The 21076-nt window shown below is 41.0% G+C and overlaps 1 protein-coding gene across 7 annotated transcripts in view; it reads right to left on the bottom strand.

The window, feature by feature from the left end:
• RYR2 (ryanodine receptor 2) overlaps positions 1-21076 on the bottom strand; it is a 379474-nt gene that overhangs the window by 184927 nt on the left and 173471 nt on the right. For all 7 annotated transcript variants that reach the window (XM_057414543.1, XM_057414545.1, XM_057414546.1 and 4 more), the window contains 5 exons: positions 19715-19879; positions 18139-18260; positions 14919-15102; positions 14003-14138; positions 2843-2938 (listed from right to left, as the gene is read on the bottom strand). In XM_057414543.1, the coding sequence (XP_057270526.1) occupies positions 2843-2938; positions 14003-14138; positions 14919-15102; positions 18139-18260; positions 19715-19879 (703 nt within the window). The remainder of the gene's footprint in view (positions 1-2842; positions 2939-14002; positions 14139-14918; positions 15103-18138; positions 18261-19714; positions 19880-21076) is intronic.

The raw sequence follows: 21076 nt of genomic DNA, 5'->3' as shown, positions 1-21076 counted from the left end.
ACTGACAAAAAATCTGAAAAAATACGGATAAAACATTGCTGACTGGAGGGGCTTACCCAGGAAACCCCTTCAAAGTCTCTATATCAGCCTTCACTGCAAAAGAATAACTGACTTCTAAACCCTCTGCTTGCCCAAATAGTTAACATAAGAAAAAACTCCCAAGAGAAGCATCAACATATGACTGCTCTTTGCATCTGCAATCACCCACTCCAGATCTTACCAATCAGCGAGCAAACACCATAGCAGCTCACTCTTAGCTCTGAGAGGGACGAATACTCCTACCACTGACATTTGACAACATTTTTCCATGCTGTTGGTCAGTTCATCTCAGGAACAGATTTATGGCAAATAAACAAAATGCACATGAATATTTATTACAAAGCTGAAGGGAACACAAACACCTGATTTGAATTGTTTACTATAGGACACACCTGTTCTCATGGCTGCTGCTGATCCTTTGATGACAGCCAAGGTAAGATACTTGATAACATCTGCCAAATGGTATATGGCGTCTGAGACAACTCCCAATTTTTATTTAGGATCCTCAGCAATAGCAGGATATCATTCTTGTATTAATGACACAGTAAACAGCTGATGAGAACTGTGTTAAGTATGTGACATTTCTTTTCAGATATCTGCTAGTCTAATACAAACCAAAGAACTTTTACAATGGGGACATACTCCCTTCCTGACATTCCTCCCTTAATATGCCAATGAATGAAAAGCCACATCTCTTTGTGGCAGAAATATGATTCAGGAGTGGGAAGAACAGGGTGAGAAAGGAAATTTTTATTCTTGAGGACAACTCTGTAATCAATGAAAAATTATTATTGAAAGGAAGATTATTGTGTTCCTTCCAGCTCATGAAACAACACACAACAATAAAATAACAAGATGATGAGAATAAAGAATATGTAAACAAAAAGGTGTGTTACATTGTTCTCACTGTTGCAACTATCCTGCCTGTTAGTCTGATTACAAGCCTTCCTATCTTTTGAACTCAAGTGTAGCATAATTACAGAAAATAAGGCTTGAAAGACTCAGAAGAAGCCATCTTCCAACAGGACAGTAACAAATATTATACAGAATGCAGAACAGTCACAACTGCAAATGGAAAGAAAATATTTCTTAGTCTCTAACTCTGAAACAGCTCCAGCTGGATAACAGCAGAGTACAGAAGGGAGGGAGAGAAAATTGTGTGTATTAATAATAATGACAAAGCAAAGAACACACAAACTGCCGAGAGATGAAAAAAAAACAGATAAAAATTTAAAATACAGCAATTGCTGTGAAAGATTGCCAAGTGGAATTAGGCTGCAGTGACATTTCTTCTCAACAGTATTATTTTGGTTTCTCATCTTTATGTAAAAAGATCATCATGCAAAGCATGCTTGAAGAGAGTCAAAAATCAATCTTAAGAGTACTGATCTAATATTTTCTATTTTATCTACTTTCATCGCTGCTGGGTCCAAGTTTGATTACTATCTACTTTTCAGATACCCGTACGACACGATTTTGGCATATTTTCATGCTGAAAAGAACAGTAATTAAGTATTCATGTGGGAAAAGAAGAAAAACTTTGTATTTATATGAGTGGAATGGGGCACCTATGAAATATCACCTATGAAATCAACATTATTAATTGTGGAAACATAGCCCTAGTATCATTTCAGTAACTGAGATACACTCACTAGAGGTTCCTTAATGCTATCTGTTTACAGAATCAAACTGTAGTGGCATGGTAAATATTGGAGACAGTCAAGAGTTACACAGTAGCAAGCTATCAATGCTAACAGGAATCATATATCACCAAGATAAATTCTTATGATACTACTTATATTCATCTAATCTGCAGTGGTCACACTACTTATTCTCTTCAAAATATGTATTTTCCAATATAGTACAAAGAGGTTTTCTGACTGAATTTAGTTGCAGTATTTTTATCTGTTTTTTAATTAATTGGAATTTTAAAATGATAACGTATTTGGTTGGTAAAACAGGCTTACTGAGAACAGATTGCTTCCAAGGAATCAGAATCCAGATTGCCATTTCATGGACACATACAATACAGCTCAGCATAACTTCACATTTAGTTTCAGCAATACAGAGACTAATTGCATCTCAGAGACACTAAGGGGATAACATAGTGGTTCAGGAGGAATAAAAGACATTAGGTAATGTCAAAGAAAATAAATAGGCTAAAGAATTTGTGTCTGTCTGAACTGAGACAATTCCCAGTTTCTCAAATCAAAAATATATTTCAGACATGCTCCTTGTTGTTAACTTCCAACAGACCTCAGGAACAAGAGAGGTGATTAAAAAGGGAATGTCTACATAATATTATTACATTAAAACATACAAGTCTTTTCTGAAGACCCATCTATCATACATACCCAAGAAGAATACATTAACTTCCCTACATTACCACTACAGCCCTTCAAGAACAGACAAATTATATCAATTCCATACGGTTACTATTATAATTCAGTTTGACCCAAGTCCTGAAAAACATACAGACTTCCAAAGAGAAGGGAAGGAACTAGAATTAGAAAGAAAGCAACTTAATATAACTGAAATCGTGCAACAGCTGTTTAACCAGTGTGACTGACTGAATTAAAAGATAACATTACAATCAATTGGTCAAGGAAAAGGAAAATCTGTCAGAACATAAGGTAGAAATAAAATTGAAATAATTATGTAAAAGCATTACAAATATAAATCTTACTTTATTAAGGAAGATACTGAAACTGAACAAGTATTCACAAAAGATCATAATCCAACTGCTTCACCAATTTTAAAGAATGAAAAACTGGTCAAATAAGAAAAATACTAAAAAGCATACCAGAAGAGGCTTCCAGTCTTTCTAATCTGCTGATCAACCAATCAAGAGATCCAGAAAATTGAGCACAGTTTTTACGATTCCCTCGAATCAGAGCCGCTATTGGAAAAAGAGAGAAAAATAAATCACAATTATACGTCCATTTAAATTAAAAGAATCCTTGTCTTGTCTCGCCATGAAAGATCTGGTGAGACAGATTCTAAATCTTCAATTATTGATGCTCTTGTTTTAAATTTAAATAACACGAGTGATAGTTAGATTGAAGCATAAGAAATACCCTTGGCATCCAACTGACCTTTAAGGAATTTGCATTATTTTAGCTTTAGAATAATCTCAGTAATCCCTGCAAAATGCTCTACATGAAGTAGCCAGTACTGTCACCATAAAAGTCAGCTGCTACCGTAGAAATACGTTTCTGTAAAACAGAAACTGTCTTGTAATGACAGGAAACATTGAAAGAGGCAGAATGGAAGCCAATAAACATAGATGATGAATGTAAATTATTTTCTATTGCTACAATACCTTTGTTCAAGAATTATAGGAACTAAAACAAGATAGATGTCCAGGAACTGTTTGTCTGGTTTGAAACTATTTCATCCTTATGCTTTGAGCTGAAGACTGAAGTAGACTGAATGCACGCACTGATGTGTGGGTATGGCTCACTAGAAATCTCACTGGACACTAGGCACCCAGAAGCCTGTCCTGGAATACGTACATTTGTACATATGTGCATGCACACGAGCTCTCAGAGAAGTATCTGTTCTACTAACAAAAAGAACCACTAACTTTTCTGGGTTTTGTGTGAAACAGTGAAAATTGCTTTTCTCAAGATTGCTTTTTAATTCTCCCAACAAATTATTTCAACCTGAAATTTCAATGGTTATTTTCAGCAGCAGAGACTTGGTCCTGCTAAAAGCAATGGCCCCTTAAAATCTATGCATTGTTGCTGCAGAAATTCACTATATTATATTGCAGCTATGGTTTTAAGCTGTTTCATTTGTAAAAGGTCAAACTCACAGATTCTGACATAAAGATGGCATGAAACTGTATCTGCAAAGAGGAAAAGCAATCTTGGAGTTAATTACAAGCAAGTTACTGCACTGTGCACTGACGGTTCTGTACCATAAGGAAAGAGATCACAATCCAATTGCTTCATAGCAAAAAAACAAAACAAAAACCCCCATAAACAACAAAACCCATGCACAACTCAAAAAAACCAACCCTAAAAGCAAAACAAACAAAAAAATAAACCCCTTCTCTTGCTGTCTTATATGATCAAAAATACCAATACCCTGAAATTTTACACAGTTAATTAATCATTACAATAGTTATTTGAAAATACTTGGGAATTGTAAGAGGAGGATCACCTAGTTAAAGGACACAGATTAGAACTAAGGAACACCTGTTTCTGCAAGTGACTTTTCTGTTGATTATAGGCAAGCCACATAATTTCACTGTGCTTCAGGTACAAACATAAAATGAAGGCAGTAACATTTCACTGCTTAACATGACACCACTAAATGTAATTTCATTTGCAATAATAAGGCACAGACAGTTTCATAAATGCAGTTCAGAAGCTCATGAAAGGTTAGTATTAAGTGGTTAAAGCTCTGCATTAAATAAGGCACACCAGCCACTGAATATTGAAAACAAAATACAATATGCAACAGTTGCTTCTTTTATTGCTCGCTACTCTGAACTGTGTGATACCATCCACTCTCAACTCGAAGTCTTTAAATGCCTCCATTCTTGTCACAGTGAAATACATCACAATGTCAATGACATGCCAAAAGCCACGAATTTTGGCATCAGTTTACTTTCATTTATGTACAGACTCAAAATCAAAGTACTGTTTACTGAAACAAGACTAAGCAAGCAATATCCATTTGTCATTCAAGTAACTACTGTACAGCTCCAGCATCATTCACAACAGAGCAACATTCAAATTCATTATAGCCAGATCAAAGCCAGACTTCTTAAGCATTAGCTGCCAGAAGATAATACAGTTTGGGAAGTAACATAAGAGGGCAGGAGGGGTATAGAGACTGGGAAGACAACAGAAGCTTGTGAACTGCTCTCCTCACTAGAAATCCACAGAAATAGTAGTTGGTGCAAGACGAGCAGACTCTTTCAGAAGGAATTTTCTGGACTTGCCAATTGGAAATTTCAGACTTGAAAGAAATGATTCAGCAAGCAAGGCACTACTTCCCCCATCCTGAGCTAAATGAAGTGAACTGATGATGTTTTAGAATGTAGATGATGGAGTATAAAAGTCTGTGTTTGGATTATTCATAAATGTAGCGCAGTTTTTTCTAACAGCTTCATTTGTTTTATCTCTTGTTACATTGAGACATTAACTCTCTGAACCTACTCTGGATACTTTTAAATATTTGTAATACCTGCCTTAACTTCTTTAATTGATACTTAACAAATCAAATAACTACCACTAGTACACATGAGACAATCACCTTAAAAAAATAAAAATAAAAAAAAATATTTAATGGGCATATATGATCTGAAAGATTAAGACGTAAAACTTTTACCAACGTTCCTTCTCTATGCTCTATCTCAGGACTGGACAAGCAGACATCCTCCAAAAACATTACAGAATGTCACACTTCCAAGCATTCATACAGCATTAGAGTGAATAGAGAGAGAAGCAGAGGGAAGCAAAACATAACAGTAGTACTACTGTGACAAAAAGCTCACACTAAGTATCTTTCAGTGTGAAAGCTTAGTTTCGTTTCATAGAATCACAGAATCGTTAGGGTTGGAAAGGACCTTCAGATCATCTAGTTCCAACCCCCTGCCGTGGGCAGGGACACTAAACCATATCACCCAAGGCCTCGTCCAACCTGGCCTTGAACACTGCCAGGGATGGAGCATTCACAACCTCCCTGGGCAACCTATTCCAGTGCCTCACCACCCTAACAGGAAAGAATTTCCTTCTTATATCCAACCTAAACTTCCCCTGTTTAAGTTTTAACCCGTTACCCCTTGTCCTGTCGCTACAGTCCCTAATGAAGTGTCCCTCCCCAGCATCCCTATAGGCCCCCTTCAGATACTGGAAGGCTGCTATGAGGTCTCTTCTCCAGGCTCAACAGCCCCAACTTTCTCAGCCTGTCCTCATACGGGAGGTGTTCCAGTCCCCTGATCATCCTCGTGGCCCTTCTCTGGACGTGGTCCAACAGTTCCATGTCCTTTTTATGTTGAGGACACCAGAACTGCACACAATACTCCAAGTGAGGTCTCACAAGAGCAGAGTAGAGGGGCAGGATCACCTCCTTTGACCTGCTGGTCACGCTCCTTTTGATGCAGCCCAGGATACGGTTGGCTTTCTGGGCTGCGAGCGCACACTGAAGCCGGCTCATGTTCATTTTCGCATCAACCAACACCCCCAAGTCCGTCTCTGCAGGGCTGCTCTGAATCTCTTCTCTGCCCAACCTGTAGCTGTGCCTGGGATTGCTCCCACCCAGGTGTAGGACCTTGCACTTGGCATGGTTAAACCTCATGAGGTTGGCATCAGCCCACCTCACAAGCGTGTCAAGGTCCCTCTGGATGGCATTTCTTCCCTCCAGCGTATCAACCGAACTACACAGCTTGGTGTCATCAGCAAATTTGCTGAGGGCGCACTCAATCCCACTGTCCATGTCACCAACAAAGACGTTAAACAAGACCGGTCCCAACACCAATCCCTGAGGGACACCACTCGTTACTGGTCTCCAGCCAGACATTGAGCCATTGACCACAACTCTTTGCATGCGGCCATCCAGCCAGTGCGTTATTCACGGAGTGGTCCATCCATCAAATTGATGTCTCTCCAATTTAGAGACAAGGATGTCGTATGGGACAGTGTTGAACGCTTTGCACAAGTCCAGGTAGATGACATCAACTGCTCTACCCCTGTCCATCAGTTCTGTAGCCCCATCATAGAAGGCCACCAAATTGGTCAGGCAGGATTTCCCCTTAGTGAAGCCATGCTGGCTGTCACCAAGCACCTTGTTGTTTTTCATGTGCCTTAGCATGCCTTCCAGGAGAATCTGCTCCAAGATTTTGCCAGGCACAGAGGTGAGACTGACTGGTCTCTAATTCCCCGGGTCATCCTATTTTCCCCTTCTTGTAAATGGGGGTTATATTTCCCTTTTTCCAGTCATCGGGAACTTCACCTGACTGCCACGATTTTTCAAATATGATGGCCAGCGGCTTCACAACTTCATTCACCAGCTCCTTCAGGACCCACCGATGGATTTCATCAGGACCCATGGACTTGTGCACATTCAGATTTTTAAGATGGTCTCGAACCAGTTCCTCTCCTACAGTGGGCACAAGGTCTTCATTCTCACAGTCCCTGCATCTGCCTTCCAAGACTTGGGTGGTTTGGTCAGAGCCTTTGCCAGTGAAGACCGAGGCAAAGAAGTCATTCAGAACCTCAGCCTTCTCCAAATCCTGTGTAGCCAGTTCTCCCGAGAGCTTCCTGAGGGGGCCTATATTCTCCCTAGTCTGTTTTTTATTTGCTATGTACCTGTAGAATCCCTTCCTGTTATCTTTAATACCTCTACCTAAGTTTAATTCTAACTGAGCCTTAGCTTTCCTAACCTGGTACCTAGCTTCTTGGACAACATCCCTGTACTCTTCCCATGCCACCTGTCCTTGCTTCCACTTATTATAAGCCTCTTTTTTTCAATTGGATTTTCCTCAGGAGCTCCTTATCTATCCAAGCAGGTCTCCTGGCCCTCCTGCTGCACTTCCTTCTGGTTGGGATGCAACACTCCTGAGCTTGCAGCAGATGATACTTGAATATCAACCAACAGTCTTGGGCCCCTCTGCCCTCTAGAGCTGTATACCATGGAATCTTCCGAAACAGGTTCCTGAAGAGGCCAAAATCTGCTCTTTTTAAGTCCAGGGCAGTGAGCTTGCTGCATGCTCTTCTCACTGTCCTGAGGATCTCAAATTCAAGCATCTCATGATCGCTGCATTCAAGGCTGCCCTGGAGAGTCACATTTCCAACGACCCCTTCCCTGTTGGTGAGCACGAGGTAGAGCACGGCACCTCTCCTTGTCGGCTCCTCTATTACTTGCAGAAGGAAGTCTTCTACACAAACGAGGAACCTCCTGGATTGCTGGTGCCGGGCCATACCGTCCTTCCAACAGATGTCAGGGTGGTTGAAGTCACCCATGAGGACAAGGGCCTGCGAGCATGAGGCTTTTCCTATTTGTCTATGGAGTGCTTCATCTGCAGGCTCTCCTTCATCAGGCTGTCTGTAAGAGATGCCCACAGTAATGTCTCCCACAGCTATATTCCCTTTAACCCTGACCCACAAACTCTCTGTGGACTGCTCACCTGTCCCCAGACAGAGTTCCATACTCTCCAGCCTATCCCTAACATAAAGGGCAACTCCCCCTCCCCGCCTGCCAGGCCTGTCCTTCCTAAAGAGCCTGTAACCTTCCATTCCAACATTCCAGTCGTAGGAGCCATCCCACCATGTTTCTGTGATGCCTATTATATCATACCCCTGTAGACGTGCACACATCTCTAATTCCTCTTGTTTGTTCCCCATGCTACGGGCATTTGTATGGAGGCATCTGAGCCGAGCTCCAAATGAAGCCGGCTCATTGGTTGGAGTGGCTGGGATATCTCTACATTGCTCCAGGCATTTATTATAGGTTCTGGCAACTGGCTGGGTTTGTTGGGATGGAATGGTGCCCCCCTCCCCCAACACATTTAGTTTAAAGCCTCCTTGACCAGCCTGGCAAGCCTCCTACCAAAACTGCTCAGACCAGCTCCACCAGCCCCCATTAGACCTGGCCTACAAGCTTGGGTCCTGTGTTCAAGACACCCAAACCCCTGACTATGACACCACCCTTTTAACCATTTATTAACCTGGCCAATCCTCCTAGCTTTTTTTAGGTCCTCCCCTGTACCCTGGAGAATTGATGAAAAGACCACCTGAGCTCCAGAGCCCCTAACCACCTCTCCCAGGGCTCTGTAGTCCTTCTTTATGTTCCCCAGGCTACTACTATCTATATCCCTAGCACCCACATGTATCACCAGGAGTGGGTAATAATCCGTGGGACTTACTAGAGCAGGCAGCCTCTCTGCCACATCCCTGATCTGCGTCGCCGGTAGGCAACACACCTCCCTTGAGACGGGGTCTGGCCGACAGATGGGTGCCTCTGTGCCTTTCAGTGTAGAGTCCCCTACTACTACGACCCGCTGCTTTTTCCTGGCAGCACCAGTAGAGATCTTTACCAGTGCATCAGCCGGCTGCTTCTGGCTCGAGTGCGCTTCCTCATTAGCCCCCTGCAGGACAGCAAAGCGGTTCTGGGTGGGGACAGGGGATTTAGGGGGATGCCCTAAATGGGTTGTCCTTTTCCTTCTTTTTTTTTGTTTTTTTTTTTTGTCACTAATTCCCAGCTTCCCGGGTTAACGGCCTCCTTCTTTCCTTCATGAGGCAGAGGTGAAGCTTGAGGCCCTGCACGGTTTGGGCCTGGAGCAAGCATTCCTGCTTCCTCTCAGCTTCCCTGACATCTCGCAGTCTATTAACAGCATCCCGCAGCTCAGCCCCTGCTGCAGGAGGACCTCCACCAGGGAGCACCGAGTGCAGCCCTGCCCATTGTGCACCCTCCCCTCACCAGACCAGTGCAGGCACTCTCCTCTCTACACCCCGAGCTCTGCACTGCAGCCTCCCCTCTCATCTCCTCTGTCTGGGTGCCTACGCTGGCCACAGCCGGGGCAGCCAGAGCAGAGCTCCCAGACCGGGCCCTGATCATACGACGGATGCTCACCATCCCGCTCGCCTGCCCTCGCGAACGGCCCCGCAAACTGCCTCGATCCGCTCTGTTCGCCTCACTCCTGGTCGCTCGCGCTCCCTGGGGCAGGTTTTTAACCACCCAGGGCTGGTGCCGCTGCTTCAGGCTCCGTCCCCTGTGAGTCGGCTGCTCGCTCTCGTCAGCTGAGCTGCCGGCTCCCTCGGTGGCTCTTGTCGCTCTGAGTTGAGGCTCCTGGACGCTGATCTCCCCCCCGCTCCGGTGTTGAAGGCGTCCTCTCTCGAGCTTTTATGCATCTTTTACAAATTTTAACTGTTAGAGATAATATCTGCAACCTTTTCTGCCTGCCAGTGGTTGAGCTACCTTCAGGAAACCCAGACTGAACAATCTGGTTGCTTGCCAGGATGAAGACAGTCAAAGCTATACACGGTTGTTTTGTTGAAATATAGTGGAAACAGCAAGAAAGATTTTCTTCATTTTCCTTAACAGACCACAGAGCTCTGAAGGAAGACAGACATTGGCAGAGAAGTAAAGAATGGCGCTGTAACATGCAAACAAACAAGAGAAAGGTCCATACCATGTTGACATCAGAGGGGAGGAAAGGAGGGGAAGAGAGGTAGAGGGATGGAAAATTAAAAAAGAAAAAAAAAAAAAAGGATCTGGACAGTCCCCTCAGGAACCCACAGTATTATTCATGTTGCCAAGTCATAAAATTTCTCACTCATCAAACATCTTCAACCCACTGGTAAAACCTCCTATTTACCTCTGAAACATTTCTTCAATACCGAACTACAACACAAAGAACAATAGTGTATCACTTTTCCAGATACTCTTAGCTGAAATCAAAGCAGTCTATTGTATCTGAAGCCTTGGATCCACATGCTGACTCACTCATCACTATGCCACAAGTTACAGAACTGGAGAGATGTGTATACAGGATGTATTTAGCTTACAACAGTAGAAACTCATGGAAATCAAAACCAAAATTGTTAAAATTACCTCATAATGTTCATAAAATCTACCAGTCTAATGATAGGAAATGCCACTTTTGGTCACCTTTGCAACCTGCACATATGCATGATGCTACAATCTTCAACTACATTGAGGTGGTAGATCTCAACAACTCCTCAACCAGCGTCATAGCCACAGGAAGACCCCTTCTACCCTAACAGCCTGTCATTAGGTGACAGCAACCACTGTTCAGCTAGCTTTTTCATAGCTCTGAGAGATCACGGGAAACGGGTTCTGGTTGTCTCAATGATATATACTGTGTCAACTTCCATTTCCTCTGACAGAAAACTTAGTGGGACAGACAGAAGCACCCCATTGGTTTATGAAGGGCTAACCATACACAGACTATTCCTTCCCCCTCCCCCCACACCCCAAGTTTATTTTCTTCTTCAGGAGCACAAGATGACAAGCCTACTATGACTGTTGAAGAATATCGTTAACAGTACTATATACAGAGCTCCTGCTCAGTTCCCTCACTTTGCTGTTGGGTAGTAAGGACAGTTTATGTGAAGTGAGGCATGCCATTAAAATTTCATTTTCTGTGCCTCTGAATTTGGAGGAAGGCAAGTTTTCAGTATGCCTTACAGACATGAAATACCACTGAATATTCTGAAAAAAAAAACAAAACAACCCAACAAGAAAAAGGAAGAAAAAAAAAGGTCAGATTTCACAGCTCTTAATTTGGAAACCAGCATCGGTAGAGTGTTTTTACCTGAAGTTTTCTCTGCAGCTGTTCCTCCAAGCAAATGGGAAATAATAAGTACTATTTGGTTTATTACAGAAGTTTCCAACAAAACACTAATAGTTCTAATTATTCAGATTACTAATCATAAAGGGCACAAAATAACTCCAATATAACAGCTTTGTTTTCCCACCATGAATTAAAAGGGTCACAATAAATAAGACTCAACAGCACACACTTAGTGGCAAAGAGAAAACCAGTTATTTTAAATACCAATAATAAGTGAGCACTAAACAAGGAATGGGTCCTATAGAAAAACTGCTATGTGATCATGTTTCACAATACACACCCACAGAAGAGAGGAATAATAATACACACACTACATTAATCTGGGCACTTCCTAACCACTTGAATCACTTCATTTTACAAACTCAGTATTCAGTTGTGGAGTTTTTAGTGGAATTGACACATATCATAACATTACTTGTATATCTTTTCAATACTAAATTTTTCAGGAGTGAGATTTCGTATAAGTAATACATACTGCAGAGTAAGAAAACAATCTTGCATCAAGACTTTGTCCAAACTCAAGCTTTTGCCAAAACACATGCAAGTTTAAAGGCAAGGCCCTCACAGAGCTGGTGTGCTACAGGAAAGAGAGCAGCACAGGCACACATAAGCAGCCTGCACAAAGGACTGCTTAATGGCAGAGACACATTATTGTCCCCAGTCACTTAAAAGGTCAATTTTAAGGTTATTATTTGGGCATACCTATGTGACAGAGAAAACCTGATGAGCAAGGAAGTGACAAAATGATCTCTTAGTAAAATTTCCTTTTCTAGACAATTAAGAACTCAGCTATAGCAGTGGATTAATAACACCGTATAATGAGCCACAATAGAACATAACACATGCAATTCAAATTGGTGAGCAAGAAAATGAGGCGACTAAGTGCTACTACCTAATCAGAAATTGGACCAGGACACCAACCAACACTTAGATACCTACAGAAGGCATTATGCAATTTTCAGTGACCGCATGTAAACAAGTTCACAGAATCATAGAATAGTTATGGTTGGAAAGGACCTTAAGATTATCAAGTTCCAACACCCCTGCCATGGGCAGGGACACCTCACACTAAATCATATCACCCAAGGCTCTGTCCAACCTGGCCTTGAACACTGCCAGGGATGGAGCATTCACAACTTCCCTGGGCAACCTATTCCAGTGTCTCACCACCCTAACAGGAAAGAATTTCCTCCTTATATCCAATCTAAACTTCCACTGTTTAAGTTTTAACCCATTACCTCATGTCCTATCACTACAGTTCCTAATGAGGAGTCCATCTCCAGCATCCCTATAGCCCACCTTCAGATACTGGAAGGCTGCTATGAGGTCTCCATGCAGCCTTCTCTTCTCCAGGCTGAACAGACCCAATTTCTCAGCCTCTCTTCATACGGGAGGTGCTCCAGTCCCCTGATCATCCTCGTGGCCCTCCTCTGGACATGTTCCAACAGTTCCATGTCCTTTTTATGTTGAGGACACCAGAACTGCACACAATACTCCAAGTGAGGTCTCACAAGAGCAGAGGGGCAGGATCACCTCCTTTGACCTGCTGGTCATGATCCTTTTGATGCAGCCTAGGATACGGTTGGCTTTCTGGGCTGCAAGCACACACTGAAGCCGGCTCATGTTCATTTTCTCATCAACCAACACCCCCAAGTCCTTCTCCGCAGGGCTGCTCTGAATCTCTCCTCTGCCCAACCTGTAGCTGTGCCTGGGATTGCTCTGACCCAGGTGTAGGACCTTGCACTTGGCATGGTTAAACTTCATTGGGTTGGCATCAGCCCACCTCACAAGCGTGTCAAGGTCCCTCTGGATGGCATTCCTTCCCTCCAGGGTATCAACCGAACCACACAGCTTGGTGTCATCGGCAAACTGGCTGAGGGCGCACTCAATCCCACTGTCCATGTCAGCGACAAAGATGTTGAGAACAAGACCAGACCCAACACCGATCCCTGACGGACACCACTCGTTACTGGTCTCCAGCCGGACATTGAGCCATTTACCATAACTTTTTGCGTGTAGCCATCCAGCCAGTTCTTTATCCACCAAGTGGTCCACCTACCAAATTGAAGTCTCTCCAATTTAGAGACAACCTCTCCAATTTACAAAGTTCTTCATGATGTACTGCATCTAAGAGAGTGTACCTTTCCATGGCACAGTGTAACCTAGGATAATGCTGGAGTTAATGGTCATTACTAAGAGGGGTCTTTGAGTATAGAAGCTGTAGCAGTTCTGCACGCAGATGTGTGGAAAGTCACAGCCTTCTACAAAACTGTCCACAATGTTGTGGCTCCTTCACACAGGAATGATATATTCACATATATTTGTTCACACAGTTTTGGGCAGTATACATGATACATTAGCAATATGATGAAATGAAAAAGCAATCATTTAATTGAAGTCAGAAACATGTTATTTATCATAATAAATATTACTAGGAAAAAAAATCACAATTTAAGACTGTTTTCAGTGTATTTTATTCTTAAGCACATGCAAGGACCTGGAAATGCAAAAATCTTGTTTTAATTTGTATCCTAAATTTCTTCACAGCAGTAATTCTCCTATACTAAAACAGGTATATATTTCATCTGAGGTTTATATTGAGCTAAAACAATCAAAGTAGCCCATATGTCTTACCTAGTAATTCATATAAAGAATTCAGAATTGATTTCCATGCTTCTCCAGCTTCCTTCCCAGCTACGTCTGCAAAATGAGCTGCACTGCTGTATACATTCAAGCGATCAATACATTCAAGAACAAGGTTGATCATACCCTAAAAATGGAAAGGCTCAGATTGTCAGAGAAAAAAAAAAAAAAGAAGTATTGTTTAGGTGTCAATACATAAGCTTTTCAGAAATCTAAGAAAACAGAACATGAAAGGCAGGATATGCATAACACAAGAATATATACATAGGGTCAGACAACTGAAGTCGAACAAGCAATTCCTATGGAAAAGTTTTGCTTCCCTATGATAATAAAAATTTACCATTTAGGATAGTTAAAATGAAACATTAAAAAAAAAAAACAAAAACAACCAACAAAATCCAACAAATGTATTCCAGGCATAAATGTGGGCAAATTTCCATTCTGCAAGGCATTCAGGCATCTAATTATAGGCAACTATCACTACCATAACAGCTAATATTAAACAAAATATTTGAACCATGCTTATTAAATCAAAACATCCTGTTGCATCAAGAGATTACACTACAACAGAAGAAAGTAATTAACACATAAGTATGCAACTATTACAGTTAGAAATCAGGGCACAAGGTCATATAAATTTTTATCTATTTATTTATTTAAAAAAGGAAAAGGAAGGCCTTAAATGCATTTCTTCAAACGTACAGGAAAAGCAACAGATCTAAAGAGATTATAAATGTAACAAATAGTCTTGACTCTTAAAAGAAGAAAACCAAAACAAAACACAGCAAAACACCCCCCCCAAAAAAAAAAATAAAACATACTCCAGATTACACATCAATGCTACAGACACTGCAACAAATACTTGCAAACATGGTGGAAAATCAGAGTAAAACAGAGAGATAAGTACCTCTTCCTGGAAGAGGTTCTGGCGATTCTTCAGTGCTCGGAGCCTGTTTTGTTTGTTTTCATGCTCCAAATGTTCATCAGGGGGATGAAAGTAGCCAATCAAGTCTTGCAGGCTCAGACTGACTGACTCAATAGGCAAATCAACAGTGGAAGACTTCACTTTCTTGCTGAGAGAGTCAAGGCCCCTACAAGAAGATTAAAAGTCTCCCGAGTGCTGGAAATTTATTTACTTTATAATGTAAACTTCTTTATTGGTTTAAAAGCAAAGTTTGTTGAGCCAAAGCTTAACACATTTTCTGGCAGCTGTGATTTAAATCTGCCCCATTCTCCACTTAATGATCCACCTCTCTCTTCCCAAACATAAAGTGGGAGCTATCAAAACTGTTGTTTCTCTTAATTTTTTCTGAAATCTAAAACACACATTTTAATATTCTACCTACGCATTTACCAGTACCAGAGGCACACCAAAAAATGAAGAGGAGCTACTGTAAACCTATTCAAAGCATCATGACCTGGAACGGACACAAGGCAAAGAACCAGTCCTACGGTGCCAGAGGGCTCAGTTAGTCCATAGGGGCACTCAGGCATGTCTCTACCCTGTTTCTCAAACCATCTTCAGTGCTGGAAGATTCCACACAATTTGTCCCAGCACTTCATTAGCCTTTTTCTTTTGAAAATAGGGCTTTTGTTTCAAAAAAAGCTTCCAGTTCAACCTTAGTCTTGCTGTAGTGTATGACTACCATCTCCTAGAATTAGGGGGCAGACTGTTCTCATCCATGTTGCAGCTGCCCCCTGAATCCCCAAACCCCATAATCCAACTTTTCCTCAGCACTGTGCTTTCCCTTCTGCTGTGATACACCCTCCTCCTCCATTTAAACCTCAACTTTCCTAAAATGGGGCTGTGATAGCCAAGACTGAGGCCTCACTAGTACCATGCACCACACAGAAGGCAAGGGCTTTCCCTCGCACCCCTCTGGCTCCCCTCAGGAAGGCGCTGGTGGACAAGAGCTGAGCAGGGTGCTGTAGGAGGGCTGCCAGATCCGTCTGGAAAGAGCAGGAGGGACCATGAGGGGCAGAGAAACCAGGGGTGCTGAGGGCCTGTGAACATCACACCCATCCTCAGGGAGGAGGGAAAGATCCAGCACATCCTGGAACTCTGCAGGAGCCAGCCAGGTTCTGGAAGTGCTGCGAGAGGAGCAGTCCCGAAGGGAATGGCCCACCCTGCTGGTACACACTCAGGGGGAGCATGAGAAGGCAGCTTATTTGACACTCACAATTTCTCTTCTGACTCATTCTCAAATCTGCCATTGTATAAAGGTGTTTACTAGCAAATTTTTGAGTAAAACCCAGGTAGCAAAGAGGCCTTTTTTGTTTTCATTAGTGGCTCCATTTATGCTTACCTAAAGATCACCGAGCTCCAGCTGGCAGAGGAGCCTGCCATGTCCACACGGTCACCAAAGGTCACTCACAACCATCCTCACCTCCTGAGCTGCACAGCACCCTGCTCATTCCCAGGATTCCCCTTCTTGGCCATGGTATGCAGCAGAAGATCCCGTTTTTATACGCTGCTTTTTTGACACTGACAAGTATTTGAAGGGGGAAAGGGGAGTGCTGTTTAGTTGGGTTTAGGGCTTTTTTTTTGGCATGGGTTTTATAATTGTTGCTCCGGTTTTGCTGTTGGGATTTTTTTTTATTTGTTGATGCTTTTATTGTTAGCTAGGTTTTGGGGTTTGGTGGTTTGGGGTTTTTTGTTCTTTTTTTTTAACTGGCATGTCACTGTATGTTCACCTCAAACGGTGAACTAGAGCTGGAAAACTTCTAAGTTTAGGAAACATTAATTCACTAGGAATATTTGCTGCTGAAGAATAGTCTCTTATAGTAAGTAACACAATTTTTCAATAACATAGCTACAAAAGTTACCTTTAAAACACAATTTTTAGCGTTAAGTGCAATTTTTCGATTGACTTTGTGGGAAAGAACTGGGGCACAGACCATTCAGAATAATTTTGATCCTCTCCAATTCAGCTCTTTCTTCCTGGTGTAGCATCCTGCCAAAACTAAATTGTTAAACACTACCTTGGACTCCCTACGCACTCCATAAAAATCTCCACTGTAATTTAGCAGTACATTGATTTGTGAAACCTAACCATTAAATTGCCTTTCTCTGTCCTTATCTTCTATGGCATTTTTAGAAGCTTCTAAGAAAACGTATTATTTACAAAGTGACCCAGGGCTTGCATTTCTTTTAAATGACAGAGTAGGCAATTCTCCTGACTGAAATTTCAATCTGTTTTTATTTAAGCACCTGAAGTAAATGGTGGGGTTTGTTTTGTTTTGTTGTTTGTTTCATTTGTTTGTTTGTTTTTTCCCCCCAAATTGACATTTTTTGGTCAATTGGCTATGTCTTTGGCTGTGCACTGGTTTAGGACATGATTGCCTCAGGTCACCATCTCCAACATTGTCTTCTCTTACGACAAATGAGTTTCTATGAAATTCTTATCATTCCATATAGTCTTATTGCATATCATCTTTTTCTTGGGGCTTTTCATCAACTACTAAAATCACAAACATTTGAGAATTAGCATTTTAGCAGTATTATTTAGGAGGACATTTGGAGTAGGAAGATGGATGCAAACTGCATAAATCTGGCAGAATTTTAAATGGCTAAAATACTATAAAAAAGCATTTTATACATAGTAAAATATTAAAAAAGCAAATATCATTGTAAGGAAAGAAATGAAGAAAGTGGAATGGGTGGGTAGAAAGATGTAATTTGTTACTTTTAAGAAATTTTACTTGAGACTGTGAACTTCTTCAGTATCTTCATGTCTTCATATAGTTATCTCCTTCTTTCAGGTTTTTCACAGAAGAGCTATTTTAAAAACCATACTTAGAAGAGCTAAATGATGCACTGCATGACTTATAGCAAATTTTAGCATGAAAAAAAAATCTTTTCTATGGTTTATTTGAATTTTGAGTATGTTTATGCATTCAAATCAAGGTTGACTATAAAACAGTATTAGAAGTTAGAGAAAAGACACTGACCAATACCTCTCAAGGACATCTCTGCTGATAATACATAAAGAACTTGCATAAATCTGATTTGAGAAAGATTCATATGTTTGTTCTGAGGGCTAAGTTGTTCACTGTTGTGTTAACATCCACTTTGAATAAAATAAGAGGTAAAAAAAAGGGATGAAAATATCAATTTATAAGCCCACCTTATAAACCTGTTGAAAAGGAAGACTGTACTACGTATGACACGTGCTGTACGGGACTCTTCATTCTGAGATCTGGACAATGTTAAACCATCATCCATGTGACCTTCATGGTGCATTATTGCCTGCAATACAAAAATAAGAAGCAGCACTGCAAAATGAAACATTATCCACAAATAAGAGGTATAAAACCTCAAAAAAACCTAGTAAGACAGGCTAGGGAATTATGAAGTCACAAAAAAAAAAAAAAAAAAGGATGAAGATGAAGAATTTCATTAAATACAGATAATCCCATGTTTTATTTCGTCATGTCCAATGACACACTTGTACTTAGCCAGCAGGTTCAGTGCCATAATAATCTCAAAGCCACAGCTTCTATAAACAATATACTTCATTAGGAAAAAAGAAAAAGGAAAAAGTCTATGAGGTCTTGTTTGTTGTTTTTTGTCAACCTCAAAAATAGTTCCCTCGCACTGTAGCCGATCCCTAAAATACAGAAGGTCAAAACAGGTATTCTTTACTTGTCCTGATTTGCAAGGATGTTAACAGCCTTCTCTTCTGACTGTGCCTTGAGTCACTACCAATAACTTCCAGCTTTTTATGTTTAGTGATCGTGGCTGTAAAGGTATTCAATCCAATCTATATAAATATTTTAAACTATTTTAGATGAAAACTTTTATTTGTCAAACATACAACAAACTATTTACATTACTAAATTATTCAGCAACTTATTTTGCATCATTTTAGATATAAGTATTACAATTATATTAGTATTATAACTTACATTTTACATGTATATAAAGTTTTCTAGATACCTATTTTTATAGCAAATATTTTTATAGAATATGTGTGTGTACATATATACATATATGACAGACATTTTATATATGAATATATTTACGTACAATTATAAGGCATGCTTTAGATTTGAAATTCTGGCATAGAAAATAGTCCTAGGAAATACTGCAGTGTGGATAAGCATCACATTTTGTCTTTTTTAAAGAAGGCTAAAACATGTTTTCCTTGCGAGAAATCATTTCCTGCAAAGTTATACATTTACAATAAACACTACCACAAATACAGCTTCTGGAAGATGTGTTAAGTTGTAAAAGAATCTTTCCTACTTTATTATGCTGAACTAGCATTCTGCTTGCCCATGGTTATCCTTTAATAATCCCTCAGGGCTCAAGTCTTGACCATTCCAGCCCAAAAGGTCATACGCTCGCCGCAAGGAAAGAAAAGACTTTGAACTAAAGGCTTTCTCAATCCAAACTATAGCACTTTGAAGAAAGAATTTTTAGCATATTCTACAGGCTATAACTAACACTTTAGTCTGGCACCAAGTATATCCAGATTTATCAGTTTGTGGATTAAAGAATTCAGTACATCACATAACTTTTCAATATGTGACTGAAAAAAAAAACCAAAAAAAAACCCACACCACCTTTCACAACGAAACAAAGACATGCTTAAAACAACAGAAACCCAGAAATTAGCTGTCTCTGGTAGTTCCCTTAATTTCCCCCCTCGCCCTATCAGGCTGTGACTGAATGAAAATCATTCCTATTTATAACCTTACCTTTCGCTGCACAAAACCCATTCTTACAGACTTTGCATCAGCAGACTGGTATGTGAGCCATAAGCCTGTATCTACATGTTGTATGAAGCATATTGAATCCCCATATTTTATTTCAGGTGCTCCCATTCCATCCACCTCTTTTCTTGTCCCTATGTCCAACTTTTCCTGAAGAAGAAAAAAAATGGATACCAGAACAATAACCATCATGTTAATATTTGTATAAAATACTGAATACTAAGCAATTGTCCAGAACAAGACTTGACAGAATAATTGAGATTTTTCTTTAACTAAATTATTTTTAAATGGTGAAAGTTTAACTTTTAGTTAAACATTCAGGGAAAAGATGGAGCTTCTCTGCTTCTCCTGTCAGCTGCAGAAGACAAGCCACTGCTTTCAGGTTCTCAAAGTAATGTTACAAACAATGAGACCAAAAATTCCAAATGTTATCACAGTATGCTAGAGATTGGAAGGGACCTCAAAAGATCATCTAGTCCAATCCCCCTGCCAGAGCAGGAACACCTAGATAATGTTACACAGGAATGTGTCCAGGCGGGTTTTGAATGTCTCCAGGGAAGGAGACTCCACAACCTCCCTGGGCAGCCTGTTCCAGTGTTCCGTCACCCTCACTGAGAAGAAGTTTCTTCTCAAGTTTAAGTGGAACCTCTTGTGTTCCAGTTTGTACCCATTACCCCTTGTCCTATCATTGTTTGCCACTGAGTAGAGCCTGGCTCCATCCTCGTGACACTCCCCCTTTATATATTTATATACACTAATAAGGTCACCCCTCAGTCTCCTCTTCTCCAAGCTAAAGAGTCCCAGCTCCCTCAGTCTTTCCTCATAAGGGAGATGCTCCACTCCCTTAATCATCTTCGTTGCCCTGCGCTGGACTCTCTCCAGCAGCTCCCTGCCCTTCTTGAACTGAGGGGCCCAGAACTGGACACAATATTCCAGATGCGGTCTCACCAGGGCAGAGTAGAGGGGAAGGAGGACCTCCCTCGACCTACTAACCACCCCCCTTCTAATACACCCCAGGATGCCATTGGCCTTCTTGGCCACAAGGGCACAGTGTTGGCTCATGGTCATCCTGTCGTCCACTGGGACCCCCATGTCCCTCTCCCCTACACTGCTCTCTAACAGGTCGTTCCCCAACCTATACTGGAACCTGGGGTTGTTCATGCCCAGATGTATATCTTACTACAGCCAAGAAATATAAGGAGAATGATTACACCACACATGTATATATGCCTTAACAATCTGGGGAGGCAGCTTTACTGTAAAAGATAACAAAGAATGTCTTTTCTTAAATTAACAGAAAAGAATCTCTAGTTTATTAGAGGGTTTTAAAAAAAAAAAAACATTTCT

Source organism: Pezoporus wallicus, unplaced genomic scaffold, assembly GCF_028554395.1.
Source record: "Pezoporus wallicus isolate ANWC-B61680 ecotype Strahan unplaced genomic scaffold, APGP_CSIRO_Pwel_v1 contig_8042, whole genome shotgun sequence".
NCBI classification, from domain to species: Eukaryota; Metazoa; Chordata; class Aves; order Psittaciformes; family Psittacidae; genus Pezoporus; species Pezoporus wallicus.
Note: the sequence above shows the minus strand (reverse complement) of the source record. Positions and strands in the feature narration are given on the sequence as shown.